This window comes from Myxine glutinosa, chromosome 2 (genome assembly GCF_964187855.1).
Source record: "Myxine glutinosa chromosome 2, kmMyxGlut1.1, whole genome shotgun sequence".
In the NCBI taxonomy this organism is placed as follows: domain Eukaryota; kingdom Metazoa; phylum Chordata; class Myxini; order Myxiniformes; family Myxinidae; genus Myxine; species Myxine glutinosa.
The window spans coordinates 95,672,367-95,692,916 of record NC_136262.1 but is presented as its reverse complement, the minus strand read 5'-3'; the positions used below and the strand labels follow the sequence as shown (position 1 = coordinate 95,692,916).

Here is a 20,550-nt window from a genome sequence, read left to right as displayed (position 1 = left end):
ATTTTCCATTCCCTTAAAATCTTGTTTGCCGTTTGAGTTTGTTCGCCTTCCACAGGTATGCGCTTTTACCGCAGCTTCCATTTTCCTTCTTCCTCCCGCGCGACCATAGTAAAATCCATATTGGTTGTTGCCTCCGAATAAATCCGTTCAGGCCTATCCGTGGTCTCTGGTATTAACTGGAGTCGCACGACAATATTAATAATATTTGGTCAAAAGGTCAAAGGCTAGCGTCACATAAAATTGTCAATTTTCATCTGATTGCCTTAAATTTGAAGAATTTGCATATTGGGCCAATGAATTGGTTCACCAATCAAAAGACACAAGCCAATTTTTTTTTCAGACCAAAAGGTCAAAGGTCAGGGTTGTGTAAAATCACCAATTTTCACCTGATTGTTCTGAAATTTAAAGAATTTGCATATCGAGTCACTGAATTGGTTCACTGAAAGGTCTTATCGTGTCCACGGACAGTCTATACATGGGCCCAGCCAAAACTGGACACATTTTTGCACCTCGTTGTTGAATTAGGCAAGATCTGCAACTGATGTTTGACGGAGTCGCACTAAAAGCAAAAGGTAGGAGTCCATTGTTGTCGTTTTTTAGATCAAAAGGTCAAAGGTCAAGGTTGCGTAAAAGTCAATTTTCATCCAATTGACCTGAAAATTTAAGAATTTGCATATTAGGTTGGTTCACCAACTCCAGCCTTCCAAACTTCTGTTGTTCAGCGTTTTCGGAGAAGAGAGTTTAAGGTTTTTGATAAATCCAAGATGGCCAAAAAAGGTCAAAATTAAAAAACATTTCTTCACGCACCAATTTACATAGATATCTATAATCTGTTAAAGTTTCGTAGAGCTAGCTATAAGTTTTGTTGGAATATTCTCCACATTTGCTTAGAATAATAATAAAAATCTTTCCAAGAACAATACGCTTCTAGTAGGAACCTCTCACTTCCAGTAGAACCTCAAAAAGGAAGAAAATTATGTTTTAACCCACCTCTTCACCCCATACGCCATGTTCAGCAAGTTGTCAAGTCTGGAAAGAGAAGGGGCAGTATGGTGTTATTTACATTTGTGTTCACAATGTACTTTTGGGCATACAAGCTCCAGCCTTCCAATTTAACACAAGTGTGCAAAGTACACACAATAGCTTGGCTAAACCACCATTGTTCGACATGCACAAAAGGCAAAGCATATCGTTAGTTTGCTGCCCATGCTATTGCTGGCAAAAAAAAAACAGATGTTGCCACTTTAGTAGGTCTCCACATGTCTGCAACAGTGAAGCTGACATCAGTTAGATATGCATCTATAGAAAGACTACGTGATGCCATGCAGCAGTCTCCTGTCTATTGTCCATCACACATCCATTCTAGAACCCATCTCAGTGGAACCCATCGTGTCCATAGTCAATCAGGGATTGGGAGGACAAGTGTGATGCAAGTCCAATCACCTGTGGGTGATCATGGAAGCTGGTGCACGAAGCTCATGTCATGTCATGACTGTTGAAAATAAGTCAGGCATCTGTTCAAGTTATTTTACCTTTATTTTGGATACTCAGTCCTACTTTACCTGCTATTTCAGAAGAACAACTTTAGCATCTTGAAAACCAACTTCAGCATTTTGCCCAAGACTCCACACTGCAGCAATGTTAGCTGCTGCTGGGTTCCTTCATACAACGCTTATATCAACCAATCTGCAACTCCGGGGGTGAAATCAACCCGTCTATATAGACGGGTTTCTTCGCTAGTCAAGATTTAGTTCAAAGTACCATGTACTATGGATCCAAATTTTTACCACCTTTTGTTTATAAATTAATTTTCTTTTAATATACCCCACCATATAAAAACATGTTTATACTTTGTCATTATGGGGTATTGTGTAGATCGGTGACAAAAATGTGGGGCAAAATACACTGGCTAGCAGTGCTGTAGAGGATTTTAGGGACAGACTTGACATAAATGGTATTTGTTTTTTCAATGAAAGTGCACAGATGAACGCTTCTTTTTCCATCGAGAACACAAAACGGAATTTTTTTTCATACAATTTAGTTCTTTTTGGAAACGGAAAAGGCACTTTTTTGAAATGGAAGAATAAATCAATGGCTCTGTCATAGCTGCATACTGTTAACACAGGCATTTTGAGCGACTACAAAAACATTTCATAACTAGAACAGCACTCGTAAAAGCACATAGTTTCACCTCACGCTTTCGTTCTGAACAAAAATATCACCAACCCTAACATGCTACGCTACTCAGAAAAGCCAGAAAACAACATCTGTCCAACCTGAAAAACGAGGTTTCAAATTTGTCTCCCTGGTGGTGCCTTGTCAAATCTGTTTCTGGTGTATGCTCCCCCTCCATCCCTTGCCTCACCTCAAATGGCACCACAGATGACTACGCTCGAGAGAACGCCGAATGCCTCAAGTCTGTGTTTGCTTCTAAATCTTGTGTTCCTCACCCCCCCCGCCCCCCATCCCCACCCCTCTCTCTCTCCTTCTCTCTGTGTACCCACCCTTCCCAGTCATACCCAACTGCTCCTGGATTCTGTGTCTTTTGCACCCGAGAAGGTGTAAAAGTTTCTGGCAATCCTCGACTGACTGCAACTGGACCAGACGGCATCAGCTCAAGTGCCTTAAAAACCCGCCCTTGCACTTCCTCTCTCTGCCCTTTTCATCCTGTCAATTACCTTATGTCATCTTCCCTTTGCATGGAAATCCACCAACATCACAGCATTGCAAAAACGGATCCCCTCAACGACAGACCAATTAGCTTACTTCCAATCATTAGCAAGGTCATGGAATCCATCATTGCAGTTGACATAAAATCATTCCTTTTCTCCAACAACATTATCTCAGATCAGCAATTTGGTTTCAGACCTGGTCACTCTTTGGACATGCTGCTTCTATCCCAACAATGGATAAATAAATAAAAAACCTCCTTTAGAGGCCATTTTTCCCCACAAAGCGGGGGTTGGCCTTTTTCGGGCACCGTGGTTGTTGTTGTTTTTGTTGGTCCCCTTTGAAGCAATGTTTTACGGCCGGATACCCTTCCTGCCACCAACCCTGTTTGTCGCCTTTTACGACAAACAGGGAATTACCAGTGAACTGGTACTCAATGGATAAAGGCCCTCAATATCACATAAGATAAGAACCGTCTCTCTCAACATACAAGCATTCAATACAGTTTGGCATCCTGCCTTGTTCTCCAAATTATCTGCCTATGAGGGTGGTTCTTAGCTGCATGAGGCAAAAAAAAAATTTTTGAATTGTTTTACTCCCAACTTTTAATTTTTTTTCTATTGATGTAAAACTTCTGCCTGTGAAATATTTTTTGAATACATCAAGTTTTAGGGGTTGCACAGTGACTCATGGTTGCCAGCCACTCAATATCATATTGTTACGGACCGTGGATAAGATGTTAATTTGCCGAGCGGATGGCGCCGCAGCCCGAACCGTTAACAATGACTAGACCCGATTCTGAACGTTGGCCAAATCGTGCCACAGATATTCAATTTGGAAAAGACAAAGACGACGCGGATGTGAAGAAGAAGAAGACAAAGAGGGTTTGAAATACGAATATAATTTATTACTATTTACAGGACCAAAGAAACCAAAGAAGAAGGAAAGATAATAAAATAAAGCAGAAAGAGGGACGGACCAGAAGGACACAGTGAAACTCTAGCTTATCTATTACAGTCTTAATTAACCCAGGGACAGAACAAACAAAACAAACTCACGTACACAAAAGGATGGAAGGCCAGGAATCGTTTGGAGGGATGAGCAGGTGGAATCACAGGGCACAGCGAGCAGGTCCACTCCGGGCGGGAAGCGAGGAGCCGGCAGCTCCTTGTATTCGGCTTTACAGCGCACACCGGCAGGGTCACTCGCTGCCCCGTCAGGGCTTCACGCGGCTGGTTGAAGCGGCTCTCTGCAGAACTCTTTCTTTGCACTTCTGGACTTGGACTCCTCTGCCGTCTCTGGCGCACTTCTGGTTTCGCACTTGTGTCAAGGCTTCCCCCGCGCTTCTTTATATCCCCGCCGGCGATCAAGCCGCCGGCCTCTAGAACACGCCCATCGGTGAGCTCGCCTCGGCCCTGATTGGTCAGCCCGGGCCCTCTGGCTCCACCCTTGATGACAATGGGCGGGCACGCCCAGGATTCGGCAGCTCCTCCCCCTTCTTCTCCAAGCCTACCTCGTGGCTAATGGTGGTCGCGGTGAATGCAGTTGGCAATTGAGGCTTTGTGAAATGAAAATGAAAGGGGATCTATCTATTTGAATTCGGTGCAATGGAGTGTCAATTAATGGAAGACAAATCCTTAGCCTAATACACAGAATAAGGAAATAACTACCAACAAGGAGGAAATCTATGATTGGCTGGTGGATGTTTATGAAATAACTACGGAACGACCTTTGACCTTTATACACAGACTGGAGGCAGGAGGGTCCACAATAAGACAATAAAAAAAAACACAATCCTCATATCCACAACAATATCATGACTATTGCAGTATGTGTTTACTTTCTATACAGGGTCTAGGTTCATGTAAAACCTAGGATACAGAACAGACCAGGACACAACATAGTTTGTGCCCGATAAGCGTTGTGCCCAATAAGCGTCGATTTCCTGCAATCGGGAAACCTCTTGCGATGTTCTGTCACAACTTGAAGCAGATACTGGGTTTACTGTTCACCCCTCGTCAGGAGACGATTGTACTCTTCAATGAGAACAACTGCATACACCAGAGTACAGCTGTACTGTATTCAATTAACTTAAAAACAACTTCAAAATGTGCAGTACATAGCAAGGTCATAGGTCAACTGTAATGGTCAAAATCACAAGTATAGCAGTGGAGAATAAATAATCAACTCCAAACATTCATGCGAGCCAAATATGTGAAATTACAAACTCTGTGTGCAACCCCTAAATTTAGCCCAAATGGCTTAAAATTTCACAAAAAGGAGTTTTTCATGCATACAAAATTTAAGCGTTAGGAGCATGACTTTTATAACTTTCATTTTTAAGAACCACCCTACTGCCAATGGAATCCAACTCTTGGATGACTGGCTTCCTCCACTCTCGTAGTTATCGTGTGGCTCTCAACAGAACCCTTTCTTCTCCTCTCCCTGTCAAGACTGGAGAACCCCAAGGCAGTGTTCCCAGCCCCATCTTATTCCTAATCTTCTTCAATTTTCTGACTGGAAAATCCTCCATCGCTTTGCCGATGACTCCACTCTCTGCCATGACATCACCCATCCTTCTGACAGGCAGGCAGCAGCCTCTTCCCTCTCCGAAGACCTTAACAAAAATCACAAACTGGTCAAACACTTGGAATATCTCTTTCAATCCTGAGACATCTGTCTGTCGTTCGGTGTCTCTGAAAGGCAAATCCTTACATCGACTTTCTCAACAACCCTCTCAAAGAGGTTGTTACTCAAACTCTAATCTCACTCAGTCATAATCTCTTGGGCAAGCCACATTTCAAAATTGGCCTCCAAAGCCAGACGCTGACTGGGCATCCCCCGTCATGCAAAGTCCTTCCTTGGCACACCTGAGCTCCTATCCACCTACGGTTTCATCTGCAGCTTAAAGGAGTACTGCGCTCCCCTCTGAGCTTGCTTAGCTTGACACCATGGAAACCAAAGCTTTTAAGATCATTGGAATCTCTCACGATGAAGCTGAGTCTATGGCCCTATCACCCACCATCACTAACAGGTCGGTGGTCTGTCTTCCGCCTCATTTCTGCTCTTGCACCCTCTGCCCTCTCTGTGCTCCCCACATCTACAGGATGCACGTGGTCCACCAGTATCCCCTCCAAGTCAAACTGCCTAAGTTCAAAACCACTGATCTTCTCCACTCATTTATTCCTCTTTTTCCCCACAAGTGGAACAAACTTCCACATCCTCTTCAATCTCATTCTTCGCTTCAGGTCTTGAAGACAGCTGTTCTCCACAATCACAGGTTAACACCCACCCAAACCATGTTTTTTCTATACCCGTACAACCACCCCAACCCTCAAAATGTTGCTTATGTGTCCATCGCCTGCATACTCCCCTACCCTCACCGTTACCTGCATCCCTTGTTTGTTCGTCCCATTCAACTTTCTCCCTCTACCCTGTTGTTGGAGTTTCCCCTGTTGTTCCTTTTGCTATGTTGTGTCCTGATCTGTTCTGGATCCTAGCTCTTCCATGAGCCTAGACCCTGCATAGAAAGTAACACACATACTGCAATAGTCGTTTCAGTGTGTGTGCGCATGTGTGTGTGTGTGTGTGTGTGTGTGTGTGTGTGTGTGTGTGTGTGTGTGTGTGTGTGTGTGTGTGTGTGACTAATGAAAGGTGTGCTACACAATTTACACAAAAACCGAGGGAACGCACCTGAACCGCTGTGCCTGAAAGGGTGTGGTAAGGCGCCTTGTACTCGAGTTATATAACTGAGCCAGCAGTGCCTGACTTGACTTTTGGCTGGGGTTATTGGCAAACTTTACAGTGATGGGCTCAGAAGCACCAGGAGGCTTCTGCCCATTGAGACCCTTTATAGCTTCCTCAGCCTCCACGCGCTTATCAAATCGGATAAATCCCACACCGCGAGAAGTACCTGCAGAATATAAAACGTTTACAGGTGAATGCAACAACAGTCCAATTCTGACTTATCAGGAGCAAGAAACTAAAATAAAAAAAAACCAATAAAAGAGAAAGTCCTCAATCGTGGCCCTCATACGATTCAGCCATACCTGTGACCTGGTCCACAAGAATGCGTGAAGTGATAATGCGCCCATACTGGGCAAAGAGCGATTCCAAATCATTTTGCACCATCCCTTTAGGCAAACAACTCACGTACAGGTTGGCATCGCGAATGGATGCAGAGCTTGGGCGTGCATAAGACACCTAAAAAAAAAAAAAAAAAAAAAATCAGCAAAGCAGAGGAAGGCTAGGGCACTTGCATTACAAAAGAAACATGATGAGCAAATGAGAAGCAGTCCGAGTGAGCAATTTTTGTGTTTGTGTTCTACAGTTTAACGGCAAAATTATGGCACAACCACAAGTTGTATGGAAAGCCTTCCTCAAAACTGCTCGCACAAAGAACTAGAACGGCGCTCTTCGACGTTGCGAGGTCAACCGATATGTCGCCGCCCACATTACATCATTATACATATTTGTACCAAGTTTGATTTAAATCCCTTCAGCCATTCTCAAGTATCACATTTTTACCTGACATGACCTCCGACACCAAAATCGAATGAGTTCATCTTTCCATCATAATATGTACTTCTCCCAAGTTTGGTAAATATAATCACTGGTTCACAAATTAGCACAGCAACAGAATTATTACGAAACGGGGCCTCTGACCTTAAACCTCTTGACCCCAAAATACAATCAGTTCATAATACTCGTACATGTACCAACTTTGGTCAAAGTCCCATTGCGGGTTCACAAGTTATCGCGTTAATAGGATTCTTAGTGTCTTCAGAAAGTATTCACACCCCTTGACAACATTTTCACAGGTAAAACTATAGACCAAGTTTTGAAAAAAGGAAAAGGACTACTTCCTGAGGGAGGAGGGGGAGCCCAGGTGCATGCTCCCCTGTAGAGTATACATGGCGGCGCCCATCTTGGATTTTGACGTGGGTTGCACCCACACCAAATTATAATTCGGTCCTTCGCTTACGCACGCACGCACGGAAGGGAAAACCATAGTCCCCCTTTCGCTCCGCGGTGCGACAGGGGACAATTAGAATGTCGTGCATGAAAGGACCCATTAAACTGCTCTATACACCTTATGGTGCACGTTTAGAAGCATGGGAATTCTTCTGGATTATTTTTATTTAATTAACGTAATCAACTCAGAAGATGACCATTTTGGTGGATCATGTTCCACATCAGATAGCTCCAGTAGAAGCACACACAAACAAACACAAGATGGCAGTGCGACAAGGGCCCCTCGTTTCTCACTCCTGGTCTCTCTCGACGATTCCGTCACCTGAACCCACCTGGGATGATTCACGTGCCTCCATTCCGAAGAAGAAAGTTATCAAGACCTCAAAAGGTAGCGATGGCAGCAAAGGAGACGAGAATGGAACCGAGAGGCTGAAAAGCATGGAGAGAAGGCCCACACTCTGACCCCCTGACATGGTGGCGTGTGCTTCTACTGCACGGTGTGGAATGCTCGAATAGACGTTGCTGCATGGGGCCGAAGGTCAAAGAAACGTGCACACCTTGTAACAGCTGTGGCCACGAACGAAGTGAGGAGGCTACCATCTCTGACGAAATGACGAGCGGTCCATGTCAGCACCCGGGAAAGGAAGAAAGCGAGCATGAGGAGGACCATCGTGGCAGACAACGCATGGAGCGAACGACCGAGGGAGCTACCGGAAGGCCTCACCTGAGAGAGTAATGGAAGCATCGCGACTGTCGAGTCGGAGGGAAATCGCTGCATGGGGCCAAAGGTCAGAGAAGCGTGCAGTGCATGGCTCATAACAACGGGTGATGTGACCCCAAGCAAAGCGGCGAGGACAATAATATATTGGACGGGATGCTAAATGGTCCGTGTAGCGACACCCGGAGTAGGAAGAAAGCGAGCACAAGTGTGAACAATATGACGGACATAACTGAGGGAGCTACTGGGAGGCCTCAAATGGTGCAACTCTGGTTATCAACACATTTCAGTCCATGGACCACCAGGTGAAGCAAATTTTTTTCATGGACCACCTTTGAGACATGATAAATAAATAGAAAGAGTAGACGGCAAACATTTTGGTTTGAAATTTATTTCTTACTTAGACTTTTGGATTCTCAATGGACAATGTTCCTGTGGACCACCAAAAAAGTCACCATGGACCATGGACCACCAGTTGAGAACCACTAGTGCAACTGAAGCCCCATTCGTGAATCTCAATGGGGCAAGAGTGTTGGAGAGTATTAAAAAAAAAAAGCAACAACTCTGAACAAAGGGTCACAGGCCACCAACAGAGAAAGCTCTGTGACTTCTGTGTGGAGACATCAGGCAGCTGGGATGCATCCTGCTAAGATAGACGGCTGCACCTTCTCCAAAAAGAGGCAGAGTCCTGCATCAAAGTGCAAAGCTACAATGGTGCTGCCCGTCTCAAAGGAAAGATCTAAGCAGCACAGCAATGACAAAAATAATGAAAGCCAGAATGCTGAGGGGAGGGAGATATCCTTCCATGCAGAAGGTGCTCTGCATCTGAAGAGGGGGGTGGGTGGTGAAGGAGATCGATTCATGGCGACAACACAAACAAATTATAAAGGGCAGAAGGACGAAGAGGTACAGAGGAGAGGGGAGGGTAGAGGAGGATGATGAGTTACAACACGATCTGGACGAGGAGCTGGCTAATAAGATAGAGGTGCGATTGATACCAACTGAAGAAAGAGCCCGACTCTTTCGACTACATCATGAACGCACAAAAGCACCAATCAGCTGAGCAAACAAATCTTAAAAAAAAAAAAAAACCAAAAGCAGCCACCCAAAGAAATAAACTGAATTTTACAGCAGCATTATTCATTCAGTAAAAAGTAACAATGAAACACCACAAGAATAGAACAGGTTTCACAAAACATAGGCGCAATACCCCTGGCTCTCACCTGGTAGAATAAACAGTATACTGCACTGACAAAGTATTTTAAACCAATTTCACTGGTTTCTAGAAGACAGGGCAGCATGTAGAATCATATTAACATAATCCTAAGACTTTAAACAAACAAAAAAATATATAGTTATTTTGGGGGGCAACCCCCCTCCTCCCCCAACCACGTATATCTCCTCCAACCCCAATTTTTCTAATGCCTTGAACAAACATTGGTACATCATGGGTGATGAAGGTTGTGGTGATGTTTCATCAAAATTGTATGTGTAGTTTCTGAGAAGAAAGCAAATACCTATTTTGGGGGACAACCCCCCCCCCCCCCTGTAGACGTCCAAAGGGGGAGATTTTTTTTTAATGCCGTGAACAAAGTTCGATACATCACGTGTGATAAAGGTTGTGGTCAGATTTCAGAGGAAAAAGCAAATTTCTACTCGTATTTTGGGGGGGGGGGGGGGGGAGGTGGGGGGGAAATCAAACTTGGATCAACTTCGACCCCCAGTAAATCCCTTAAACCGGACTTTTTTTTTAATGCCGTGAACAAACCTTAGTCACAACACAACAAATACAATTTGTGCCAAGTTTGGTCACAATCCCTTCAGCGGTTTCGAAGAAGAAGTTGCAAGTATTTACAGACGGACTGATGGACGACGCGCCATCGCATAAGCTCCCCTTAACTTCGTTCCAGGTGAGCTAATAATAACCAAGCACTACCATGGAAGCAACAACTTGAGAGACAGAGGGAGATGCTCAAGAGACATGACAAATACAGCAATTCCAAAGAGGAAATCAAACCCCAAAAACTAAAGAGGAGAACTCAGAAAATAAAATAAAAATATAAAATGAAAGACAAACACCTAGAGGTAATGGTTGCTGAAAATAAACTGAAAATCGAAATGATAGCAAGGGGAAGAAAAAACAAAAACGGACAATAACATGAGAAAACAAGGCCAAATGTTTGAAAACGACCTGAAAAGATTCTACCGTGAACTAGGAAAACGGAAGCAGAATGTGTCAGTCTCCGGAAAAAGATGAACTGGAACAATTCTGGAAAGGAATTTGTGAAGATTGAAAAGAACACAATAAAGAGGCAGAAAGGATCCAAAACCTGGAAGAGAAAAAGCAACATCTTGAGGAAATGCCCCCAGTAACAATTGATGCGGAAAAAAAACAACTGGCAAAGAAGGCAAAACTTCAAAAGCCCTGGCCCAGATGGTATCCCAAACTTCTGGTTAAAGCAATTTTATGCTCTCCACGTTAACTAAGCTCGAGCATTCAATTAACTTTCCCGAAGGGATCAGGAAATGGATGAATGGCTCACAGAAGGCAACACCTTCCTCATCCCATAATCTGGAGAGAACCGAGTACCCCACAAATACCAGCCAAAAACCTGTCTACCAACAACCTACAAACTTTTAACAGGAATCACAGAAAAACGTACCACCACCGAACATAACAAGAAGGCATAGAGGCAGAACAAAAGGGATGCAAGAGAGGATGTTACAGAATAGACCACCGATTACTAAACAAGGCCATACTCAAAAATAGCAATAAAAGAATGACCAAATTTTCCACAGCATGGATGGACGATAAAAATAATGGATATGACTTGACCTGACCTGACCAGCATGGATAGACTTTTGGCAGTGTCCCACATTCATGGATGATAAAGTACATGCCAATGTACGAGATAAATCCCCAAATAATCAAGCTTATTGAGAAAGCCATGGATCTATGGAATAGCACACTAATCCGATAGCACTCAGAAAGATTGAAATACCAAGAGTTAAAATACGACAAAGGATCTTCCAAGGAGACAACCTTTCGCCTCATGTTTTGCCAGGCCCTGGACCCACTAAGTAACCTCATTAAAGAGCAAGGACACATACATCATAACATCCTATAAAAATGTCCAAAGAAACAAAAGGTGATGCTTCTACTGTATATGAATGATGCAAAACTTTGTACAGACCGACGAAAAACTGGCAGAACAATTAATTAGTGAAATTCTTCTCCGACAACATCCAAATGGAATTTGCTTAGACAAGTGTGCCAAGTGCATATTCGTGCAGGGTAGACCAACAAAAATGAACATGAAAATCGACCTAGATACAATACAGGAGCTGGACGACAAAGCACCTTACAAATACATTTGAGTAGAAGAGGGCCACGAAATTTGTCATTAAACTAGAACGACACTTCAACGTCGACAGATACGCCTCCACCCACATTAGTCCCCTACCGGTGTACACCGGAGGGGACTATAGGTTTGCACGCCGTCCCTCCGTCACGCAAAGAACAGTTTTCCAGACTTTTTTTTCGAAACGCTTAATGCTAATGATTTCAAACTTGGCACATGGTTTCCTCATGATAAGTTACAGATCGAGTTCGAACTTCACGACGTTTCGATCATTTTCGACAAAGTTATGGCACTTTGAACTTTGGGAATTCTGACAATTCTGATGATCCTTCGAACTTCACGAGTGCACGAGTCTGATGACCCTCAATGCCATTTTATATTTTCCATTTTATATTAAGTTTAATTTCCTTAATAAAAGATTTTCTCTGCAATAATTGGACCGATTGAGATCAAATTTTCACCGTAGGGGGGACTCGGTCTGCAGAATATTTTAATGGTAATTATGACGTCACAGGTCACGTGGTTGGGCCGCCATATTGTTTTTCGTGAAAACACGAAAACCCCTTTTTCTCTGCAACAGCTGAACAGATCGAGGCCAAACTTTGCAGGCAAAATCGCATACCCATTAAAAAAAAAAAAAAAAAAAAAAAAAAAAAAACCTTTAAAGGCCATTTTTCCCCGCAAGCGGGGGTTGGCCTTTTTCGGGGACCGTGGTTGTTGTTTTTTTTTTTGGGGTCCCCTTTTTGAAGCAATGTTTTACGGCCGGATGCCCTTCCTGCCGCCAACCCTTTTTACGACAAACAGGGAATTACCAGTGAACTGGTACTCAATTTGCCGACCTCGGAAGGATGACAGGCTGAGTCAACCCCCCTGGCGTTAATTCAGCGATCGACCGGGATTCAAACCCAGGATCCTAAGCTGGCACCCTAGCCGCTAGCCCAACACCAGGCATACCCATGACGAACAAAAAAGTCAGCGAGCATGACGTCATGCGTCACATGGCTTCAGAGTTATGACGTTTTTAAGCATGAACCTTTAAAACTGAGCTCCTCCCTCATTTTTGATCCAATCGAGGGGAAACTTCACAGATCTGTTCAGCATGTCAGTCTACTGAAATGTCCTTTTGGAATTTGCGATAGGGCACGTGGTTTGGCAGGTATCGTTAATTAAACGAAAATATTTTTAAAATGGATATCTCGTTTATTCGAGAGTTCTCCTCAAGCCACACCGCGCGCCCTCAGCCTCGTCTCGCGAACGTCAAAAGCGCGACACAGCACGTACTTTCGTGAGGGGCGGAGCCAAGCCGAGCAACATATATATACACATCAATCATTGATCGTGAACCAGAAAATATAATAAATTACTGATATTTAACGACTCGAAAGGTTCTTTATCAACAACTTATTTTCTCGTGCTTATGCTGCCGTCTGCAAGGTGTATAAATCGAAGTCCCGAGTGCGAAGCACAGGTGAGCCCATCCTGAGGTAATTAGCGATTGGGAATGATTCAGAACCTGTGGGTAAATAACGCTTGGTAATTTCCCCAACAGTTTTCCGGACGACAGACTGCCGGTAGGGGACATGTATTGCAGCGCAATACTCAGAATGATTGTTACATTGTACGTACTTGTACTAAGTTTGATTTAAATCTATTCAGCTGTTCTCAAATATCATATTTTTACCTGACATGACCTCTTACCTCACCAAAATCACCTCACTCTTCATCTTTGATGCCAAAAACAATCAGTTTATCTTTGCATCATAATAGATACTTCTACCAAGTTTGGGCAAAATCCCATCACTAGTTCACAAGTTATCATGGTAACAGGATTTTTACCGAATATGACACTTGACCTCAGATCAAAAACATAATCAGTTCATGTTTACATTATACATACTTGTACCAAGTTTGATTTAAATCCCTTCAGCTGTTCCCAAGTTCACATTTTTACCTGACATGACCTTTGACCTCATGACCACAAAATCTAATCAGTTCATCTTTAACTCACGATACATACCTGCACCAAGTTCAACTAAGATCGCTTCAGCCATTCTTAAGTTATCGCGGTAATGAAATAACTAAGATCAATATGAAATATGAAATAACGATATGAAATGATCTAAATGAAAATGAAATATGAAATAACGATATGATCGATATGAAATAATAGATAGATATGAAATAACTAAGATAAGAACTAAGTTCAACTAAGATCGCTTCAGCCATTCTTAAGTTATCGCGGTAATGAAATAATTGTAACTTAACATGACCTCTGATCTTTGACCTCTTGACCCCAAAATCGAATCAGTTTATCTTTGAATCATAATATATAATTATACCACGTTTGGTGAAAATCCCATGACTGGTTCACAAGTTAGCTTGGTAACAGAATTTGTACCTGACAGGACGTCTGACATTTGACCTCTTGACTCCAAAATCGAATCAGTTAATCTTTGCATCATTATGCACAACTGTACCATGTTTGAATGAGATCCCTCTAGCCGTTTTCAAGTCATAGACCTATTACAGACTTTGCCCTTAGACCTATTGACTCCAAAATCAAATAAGTTAATCTTTGCATCATAATACATACTGGTACCAACTTTGGTCAGAATCCCATCACTGGTTCACAAGTTATCATGGCAACATAATTTTTACTTAACAGGACCTCTGATCTTGAGGCCCCAAAATCGAATCAGTTATCTTTACCTCATTATACATACCTGTACCAAGTTTGACTAAGATCCCTTCAGGCGTTCTCAAGTTATCGGGGCAACAAAAACCTATCACGGACAGACGAATGGACAACCTGAAAACATAACGGCGGAGGCATAAAAATGCGCAAACTTTCTGGGCTAGTGCTCCTGCCTCACATCTAGCTCTGCTTCACACTGTTCAATCCAAAGCTTTCAGAATCATTGGTATCTCCCGCGATCTGACTCCTCGCCGGCCGAGCACCCCCAGCTCTGTCTGTGCTCTGTCCCCCTGAATATTCCTTCAGGACACACAAGATCTGTCAGCAACCCTCTTCTGGTGAAACTGCCAAAATAATGATTCTCTGCTCACCTGGACAAAATCACAGACTGGGCAAACAAATGGAACATGTCTTTCAATCCTGACAAATCTCACACTCTTACGATGTCTCTCCGAAAAGACCGACTGGACAACCCTCCCATCCACTTTCTGAATAATCCTCTCCAAGAAGTTCTGTCACTCAATCTTTTGGGTCTCACTATCTGCCATGATCTTTCCTGGGAAAACCACATTTCAAATCTGGCCTCCAAAGCCAGTCGCCGACTCGGCATCCTCCGTCGTGCGAAGTCCTTCCTTGGCACACCTGAGCTTCTCACCACATCCAAGGCTTTCATCCGCAGCTCAATGGAATACTGTTCTCCCCTCTGGGCCGGTGCTCCTGCCTCACACCTAGCTCGGCTTCACGCTGTTGAAACCAAAGCTTTCAGAATCATTGGAATCTCCCTCGATGAAACCAACTCCGAGGGCCTTTCACCCACTCACCGCAGGCAGGTTGGTGGTCTTTGTCTTCTACAGACTCCTCTCTGGCCTTGCTCCCCCAGCTCTGTGCTCTGCCCCCCAAATATTCCTATAGGTCGCACAAGTTCTGCCAGCAACCCTCTTATGGTTAAACTGCCAAAATCTAGGCTCTCTGCTCACCCTCACTCCTTCATTCCCCTTTTCTCCTGCCTCTGGAAAAAAACTCCCCCACTCCCTTCAATCCCACTCCTCCCTCCAGGTCTTTAAAACAGCTGTTCACCACCATCTCTTTTCTTCCCCCATCCAAAACCTTGATCTTTTCTACCCCCGCTAATTCACCACAGATACACTTTTTTGAAATTCCAACTTCTTTCCTCGAAGTCCTTGCAGATACCTCTCCAACCGCCTCCCCCAAGCCCTCTCCCTCCCACATATCTCCCGATGTCCCTGCTCTCAAATGTCGTGTTTGTGCTTCCCCTTTTCTCCCCATCTTGTCTACCACTCCCCTTATTATATGTTTCATGTGTCGATTTGACTTTTTGTGTGATTAATGTTAGCTCTTTCACAAGCCTCGATCTTATATACAAAAACAAAAAAACCAAAAAAAAACCCTCCCCATCCAACTTGACAGAGCTTGAGCAAATCTGCAAAGAAGAATGAGAGAAACTCCCCAAATCCTGATGTGCAAAGCTAGTACAGACATACCCAAGAAGACTAAAAGCTGTAATCACTGCCAAAGGCGCCTCTACAAATTATTGTTTCAGGGGGCTGATTTCTGTGTTTGCATGAATTACATATTTCTGTATTTCATTTCAATACATTTGTAAGAAATTTCGAAAAAGTTTTTCATTTTGTCATTATTGGGTATTCTTAGCCTGGTGTTGGGCTAGCGGCTAGGGTGCCAGCTTAGGATCCCAGAATCCTGGGTTTGAATCCCGGTCGATCGCTGAATTAACGCCAGGGGGGTTGACTCAGCCTGTCATCCTTCCGAGGTCGGCAAATTGAGTACCAGTTCACTGGTAATTCCCTGCTTGTCGTAAAAGGCGACAAAAAGGGTTGGCGGCACGAAGGGCATCCGGCCGTAAAAGATTGCTTCAAAAAGGGGCCCGAAAAACAACAACAACCACGGTCCCCGAAAAAGGCCAACCCCCGCTTTGCGGGGAAAAATGGCCTCTAAATGTGGTTATTTAAAAAAATATATTATTGGGTATTCTGTGCAGATATGTGACCATAAATTTAATACATTTTGAAATTCAGGGTGTAGCGACAAAATATGAAAAAGTCAAGGGGTGTGAATACTTTCTGAAGCACTGTACCTAACATGACTGTTGACCTCTGGACTCCAACATCTAAACAGTTCATATTTACATCATAGTACACACATGATCTAAGTTTGATTCAAATCCCTTCAGCCGTTCACAAGTTATCACGGTAACCAAAATCTATCACGGACAGACAACCCGAAAACAATGCCTCGGGCGACTTCGTCGGAGGCATAAAACGCACAATAGCAGAGTAATGGAGCCATCGTTTCCAGCTCAACTGTCACCTTACCTCGTATAATGAGGCTTTTTATGATTATCCTTCATATTAATCCACCACCTTAATTTGAGACAACTAAACATCTACATACAAACTCACCTTTATCGTTTTCGTTTGCAGGCGCAGGCCATTGAGGGTATGAATCGCTTTCTCCGCATCCTTGGGGTCTACGTAGTTCACAAAACCATAGCCGAGACTCTGCCCTGAAATGCAGAGCAAAGGGCACTCGCCTGACATTTGACAAGAACATCGACATGGTAATCAATCTCTGACAAACCTAGCATCAGGGAGATTGACAAAGTGATGGTTACCATTTTATTATTATTGTACAAAGTCGAGACTCGTGGAGAAGCCAGAACATAGAATATTGATCAGGACGTGACAAAACAAAAGGAACAAGAGAAAGATGGGGGAAACACAAACAGCAAGGTTGAGACACAAAATAGGACACTTTGACAAACGAGGGATGTGGGGAAGAATGAGGATGAGGGGGGGACGGGACGGGGGGACGGGACATAAGGGTGGACAATATGGATAGAAGAAGCAAACTCGTAGGAAGGAAAAACAGGAACCTTAAAAAGGTGGGCTTGGGGAGAGTTAACGGAGGTAGAGAAAGAAAATCATGGTTTCGGATGGGGGATCATCTAAGACGATTGTGAACAACTATCTTGAAGATCTGGAGAGAGGAACAAGATTTAAAAGAATGTGGAAGTTGGTCCGACAGGTGGGGAAAAGAGGCATGAAAGATGGAATGCATCTGCATTTTGGGAGTTTCACCAGGAGGGGATTGCTGGTGGACCACATGCACCCTGCTAAAACTGTTGGGCAGAGTAGGGGAGGTTGGGGGGAAGGGGAAGCATTGGGGTGGGGAGGGGGGATGGAGGTGGGTGGTAGGGACAATGTATGGAGAGAGCAGAGGGTACAATAACAAAAGAAACGGGAGAGAACAGAATCTGCCAACCTGTCTACAATGTGAAAGTGATAGGCCCAGAAACTCAGCTTCATTTGAGGAAATAGCATTGATCTTGAAGGCCTTGGTTTCTCCAGTGTCAAGCTGAGCAATGTGTGAAGCAGGGGCTCCAGCCCAGAGGGGAGAGTGGTACTCCATGCTGTGGATGAAGGCTTTGAAGGTGGATAAGAATTCAGATGTGCCAAGGCAGGACTTTGCAAGAAGGAGGATGCCCAGTCGGCTTCCTCCATAATCAGAAGTGGTTTTGGAGGCAAAGGTAGAAGTGTGGTTTTTACCCAAGAAAGATTTTAGCCGATAGTGCGGCCCAAACATTTCAGTTACTGAACTTCCGAAAGAGGATTCTTAAGAAAGTAGATGTGAGGGTTTGCCAGATGGTCCTTTCAGGGGGAGAGAGAGAGACAGAGAGAGGCAGAGACAGAGACAGACAGAAAGAGAAAGAGAAAGGGATTTGTCTGGATTGAAAAATATATTCCAAGTGTTTGACCAGCTTGTGATTCTACGAAGGTCTGAAGTGGGAAGGACGAAGGAGGATGTCTGAAGGATGAAATGGCAGATGGTGGAGCAATCAGGAAATAAAGGATTTTCCAGAGAGTCAGAGATCGTTGATGAAAATTAGGAATAGCACTGAGCCCAAGAAATGCTTTGTGGTGCTTGAGTCTGACAGGGAGAAGAGACGAAAGGATTCTGTGAAGTCACACGTTGGCTACTGGCATAGAGGAAGTCAGTAACCTAAGGGTGGAGTTGACCTTGGATGCCATAGGTGGAGAGTTTGGAGAGCAAGGCAGCATTTGTCAGACAATCAAATTTCAAGGAAATCTCTACTTTACAGCCATATCAGGTGAGGAACCTTCAGCCAACCCATCATTTTACGTGGTGCAAACCATGCCTTAGCCAAAACCAATGTTGCACTATACCAGTATCACAAGCATTTCTGTAGTGGTACAAATGCATCAAGTGTTCAAACACCCTTTTACGTGACATACAAAAACGCATTTTTTTTTTTTTTTTTTTTTTGTATACTGAATCGAGGCTCGTGAAAGAGCTAACATTTACTTCACAAACAAATCAACCAGACAAACAAAATATATAAAAAGAGGGAGCGGAAAACAAGATGGGGAGAGAAGGGGAAGCACACAAACACAACATTTGAGAGCAGGGAGATGTGTGGAAGATCGCAGGGAGATGTGTGGAAGGGAGAGGGCTTGGGGGGAGGAGGCGTGGGAAGAGGGGGGGGGGGGGTGGAGAGAGAAGTATAAAACACAAGGACACCAAGGACTTCCAGGACAGAAGTTGGTATTTCAAAAAAGTGGAATTGGGGTGAAATTAGCAGGGGTAGAAAAGATCAAGGCTTTGGATGGGGGAAGATAAGAGATGGTGGTGAACAGCTGTTTTAAAGACCTGGAGGGTGGAGTGGGATTGAAGAGAGTGAGGGAGTTTGTTCAAGAGGCGGGAGAAAAGAGGAATGAAGGAGTGAAGGTGAGCAGAAAGTCTTGATTTTGGCAGTTTGACCATAAGAGGGTTGCAGGCAGATCTTGTGCGACCTGTAGGAATATTTGCGGGACAGAGCCCAGAGAGAGCTGGGGGGGAAAGGCCAGAGAGGAGTCGGTAGAAGATGGAAATACCACCAACCTGCCTGCGGTGAGTGAGTGAGAGGCCCTTGGAGTTAGCTTCATCGCGGGAGATTCCAATGATTCTGAATGCTTTGGTTTCAACAGCGTGAAGACGAGCTAGGTGTGAGGCAGGAGCACCAGCCCAGAGGGGAGAGCAGTATTCCATTGAGCTGCGGATGAAAGCCTTGTATGTGGTGAGGAGCTCAGGTGTGCCAAGGAAGGACTTCGCACGACGGAGGATGCCCAGTCGGCGACTGGCTTTGGAGGCCAGATTTGAAATGTGGTTTTCTCAGGAAAGATCATGGCAGATAGTGAGACCCAAAAGCTTGAGTTTTCGACCATAAGCATGCTTTTAGAGTCTCTTTACAGCCACCACTTGTTAATCAAAACATTTCCATGCCACACCGCTACATTTTACAAACAAATATGGCTATCACACACAGTATATATATGTACATGTCTTAAATGATGTGGAACTTTTCAAACAGCTGTCATAACTTTACTAATGTGACCCTCTATTTTCAGGTCACCAAAAGAACAAGGTTTAAAAGTTTGTTTGTTTTTAATTCCAGAGGTTTCAACCATGTTGAATAATTTCTGTTCTCCAGATAATGTTCATTTTAAAGACCGTTTCTTGCAAAAAGGTCAAATGTTTCTACATGAAGGCAGCTTCGTCGGGCCAATCCAAATGCAAGAATTCCAAAAGAAAAAACACCCATCAAAAATAGTTGAAAGGTTTAGACACAAAATGAGACCAAATGAAAATGACTGGTTGAAAGACTTCAGTGAGAGCACCCGACAAGATGGAAGCTGCACAAGAAAGATTTGCAGGCTTCTCCGAAAAGGTCGACACTCCAACTTGCACAGCTGGTGGGAACTTCTCACATGACCGTTGTGGTCGAATCATACATGACATTCTGAAACTATCTGTACAACATAATCTAGTTACTGCAGCACCAGACTGAAAGAAATTAGGGAGGTTCAAATTTTGTGGCGCCATTGCCCAGCAGACTGAACTTTCAAAACAACATATTTGGTGATGAGGCCCACTTCCATCTCAGTGGGGGTACATGACCAAATAGAACATGCGATTTTGGGCAGAACTTGAACCGCACAAACATATCATCACCCTCATAACAAAAGTGCCTGTCATTTTTTTGGCCATTTTGAGATTTTCTGCCTAATTCACTTGTTTTATCATTTGTGACACCT

General features: G+C 43.8%; 1 protein-coding gene across 1 annotated transcript in view; it reads right to left on the bottom strand.

Moving 5' to 3' along the window:
* Positions 1 to 20,550, bottom strand: part of LOC137421558 (ELAV-like protein 2) — a 50,887-nt gene that overhangs the window by 10,386 nt on the left and 19,951 nt on the right. Inside the window, exons 3-6 of the mRNA XM_068107733.2 lie at positions 16,858 to 16,961; positions 6,720 to 6,873; positions 6,364 to 6,583; positions 991 to 1,029 (exon numbers count right to left, since the gene is read on the bottom strand). Coding sequence (XP_067963834.1) covers positions 991 to 1,029; positions 6,364 to 6,583; positions 6,720 to 6,873; positions 16,858 to 16,961 — 517 coding nt within the window. The remainder of the gene's footprint in view (positions 1 to 990; positions 1,030 to 6,363; positions 6,584 to 6,719; positions 6,874 to 16,857; positions 16,962 to 20,550) is intronic.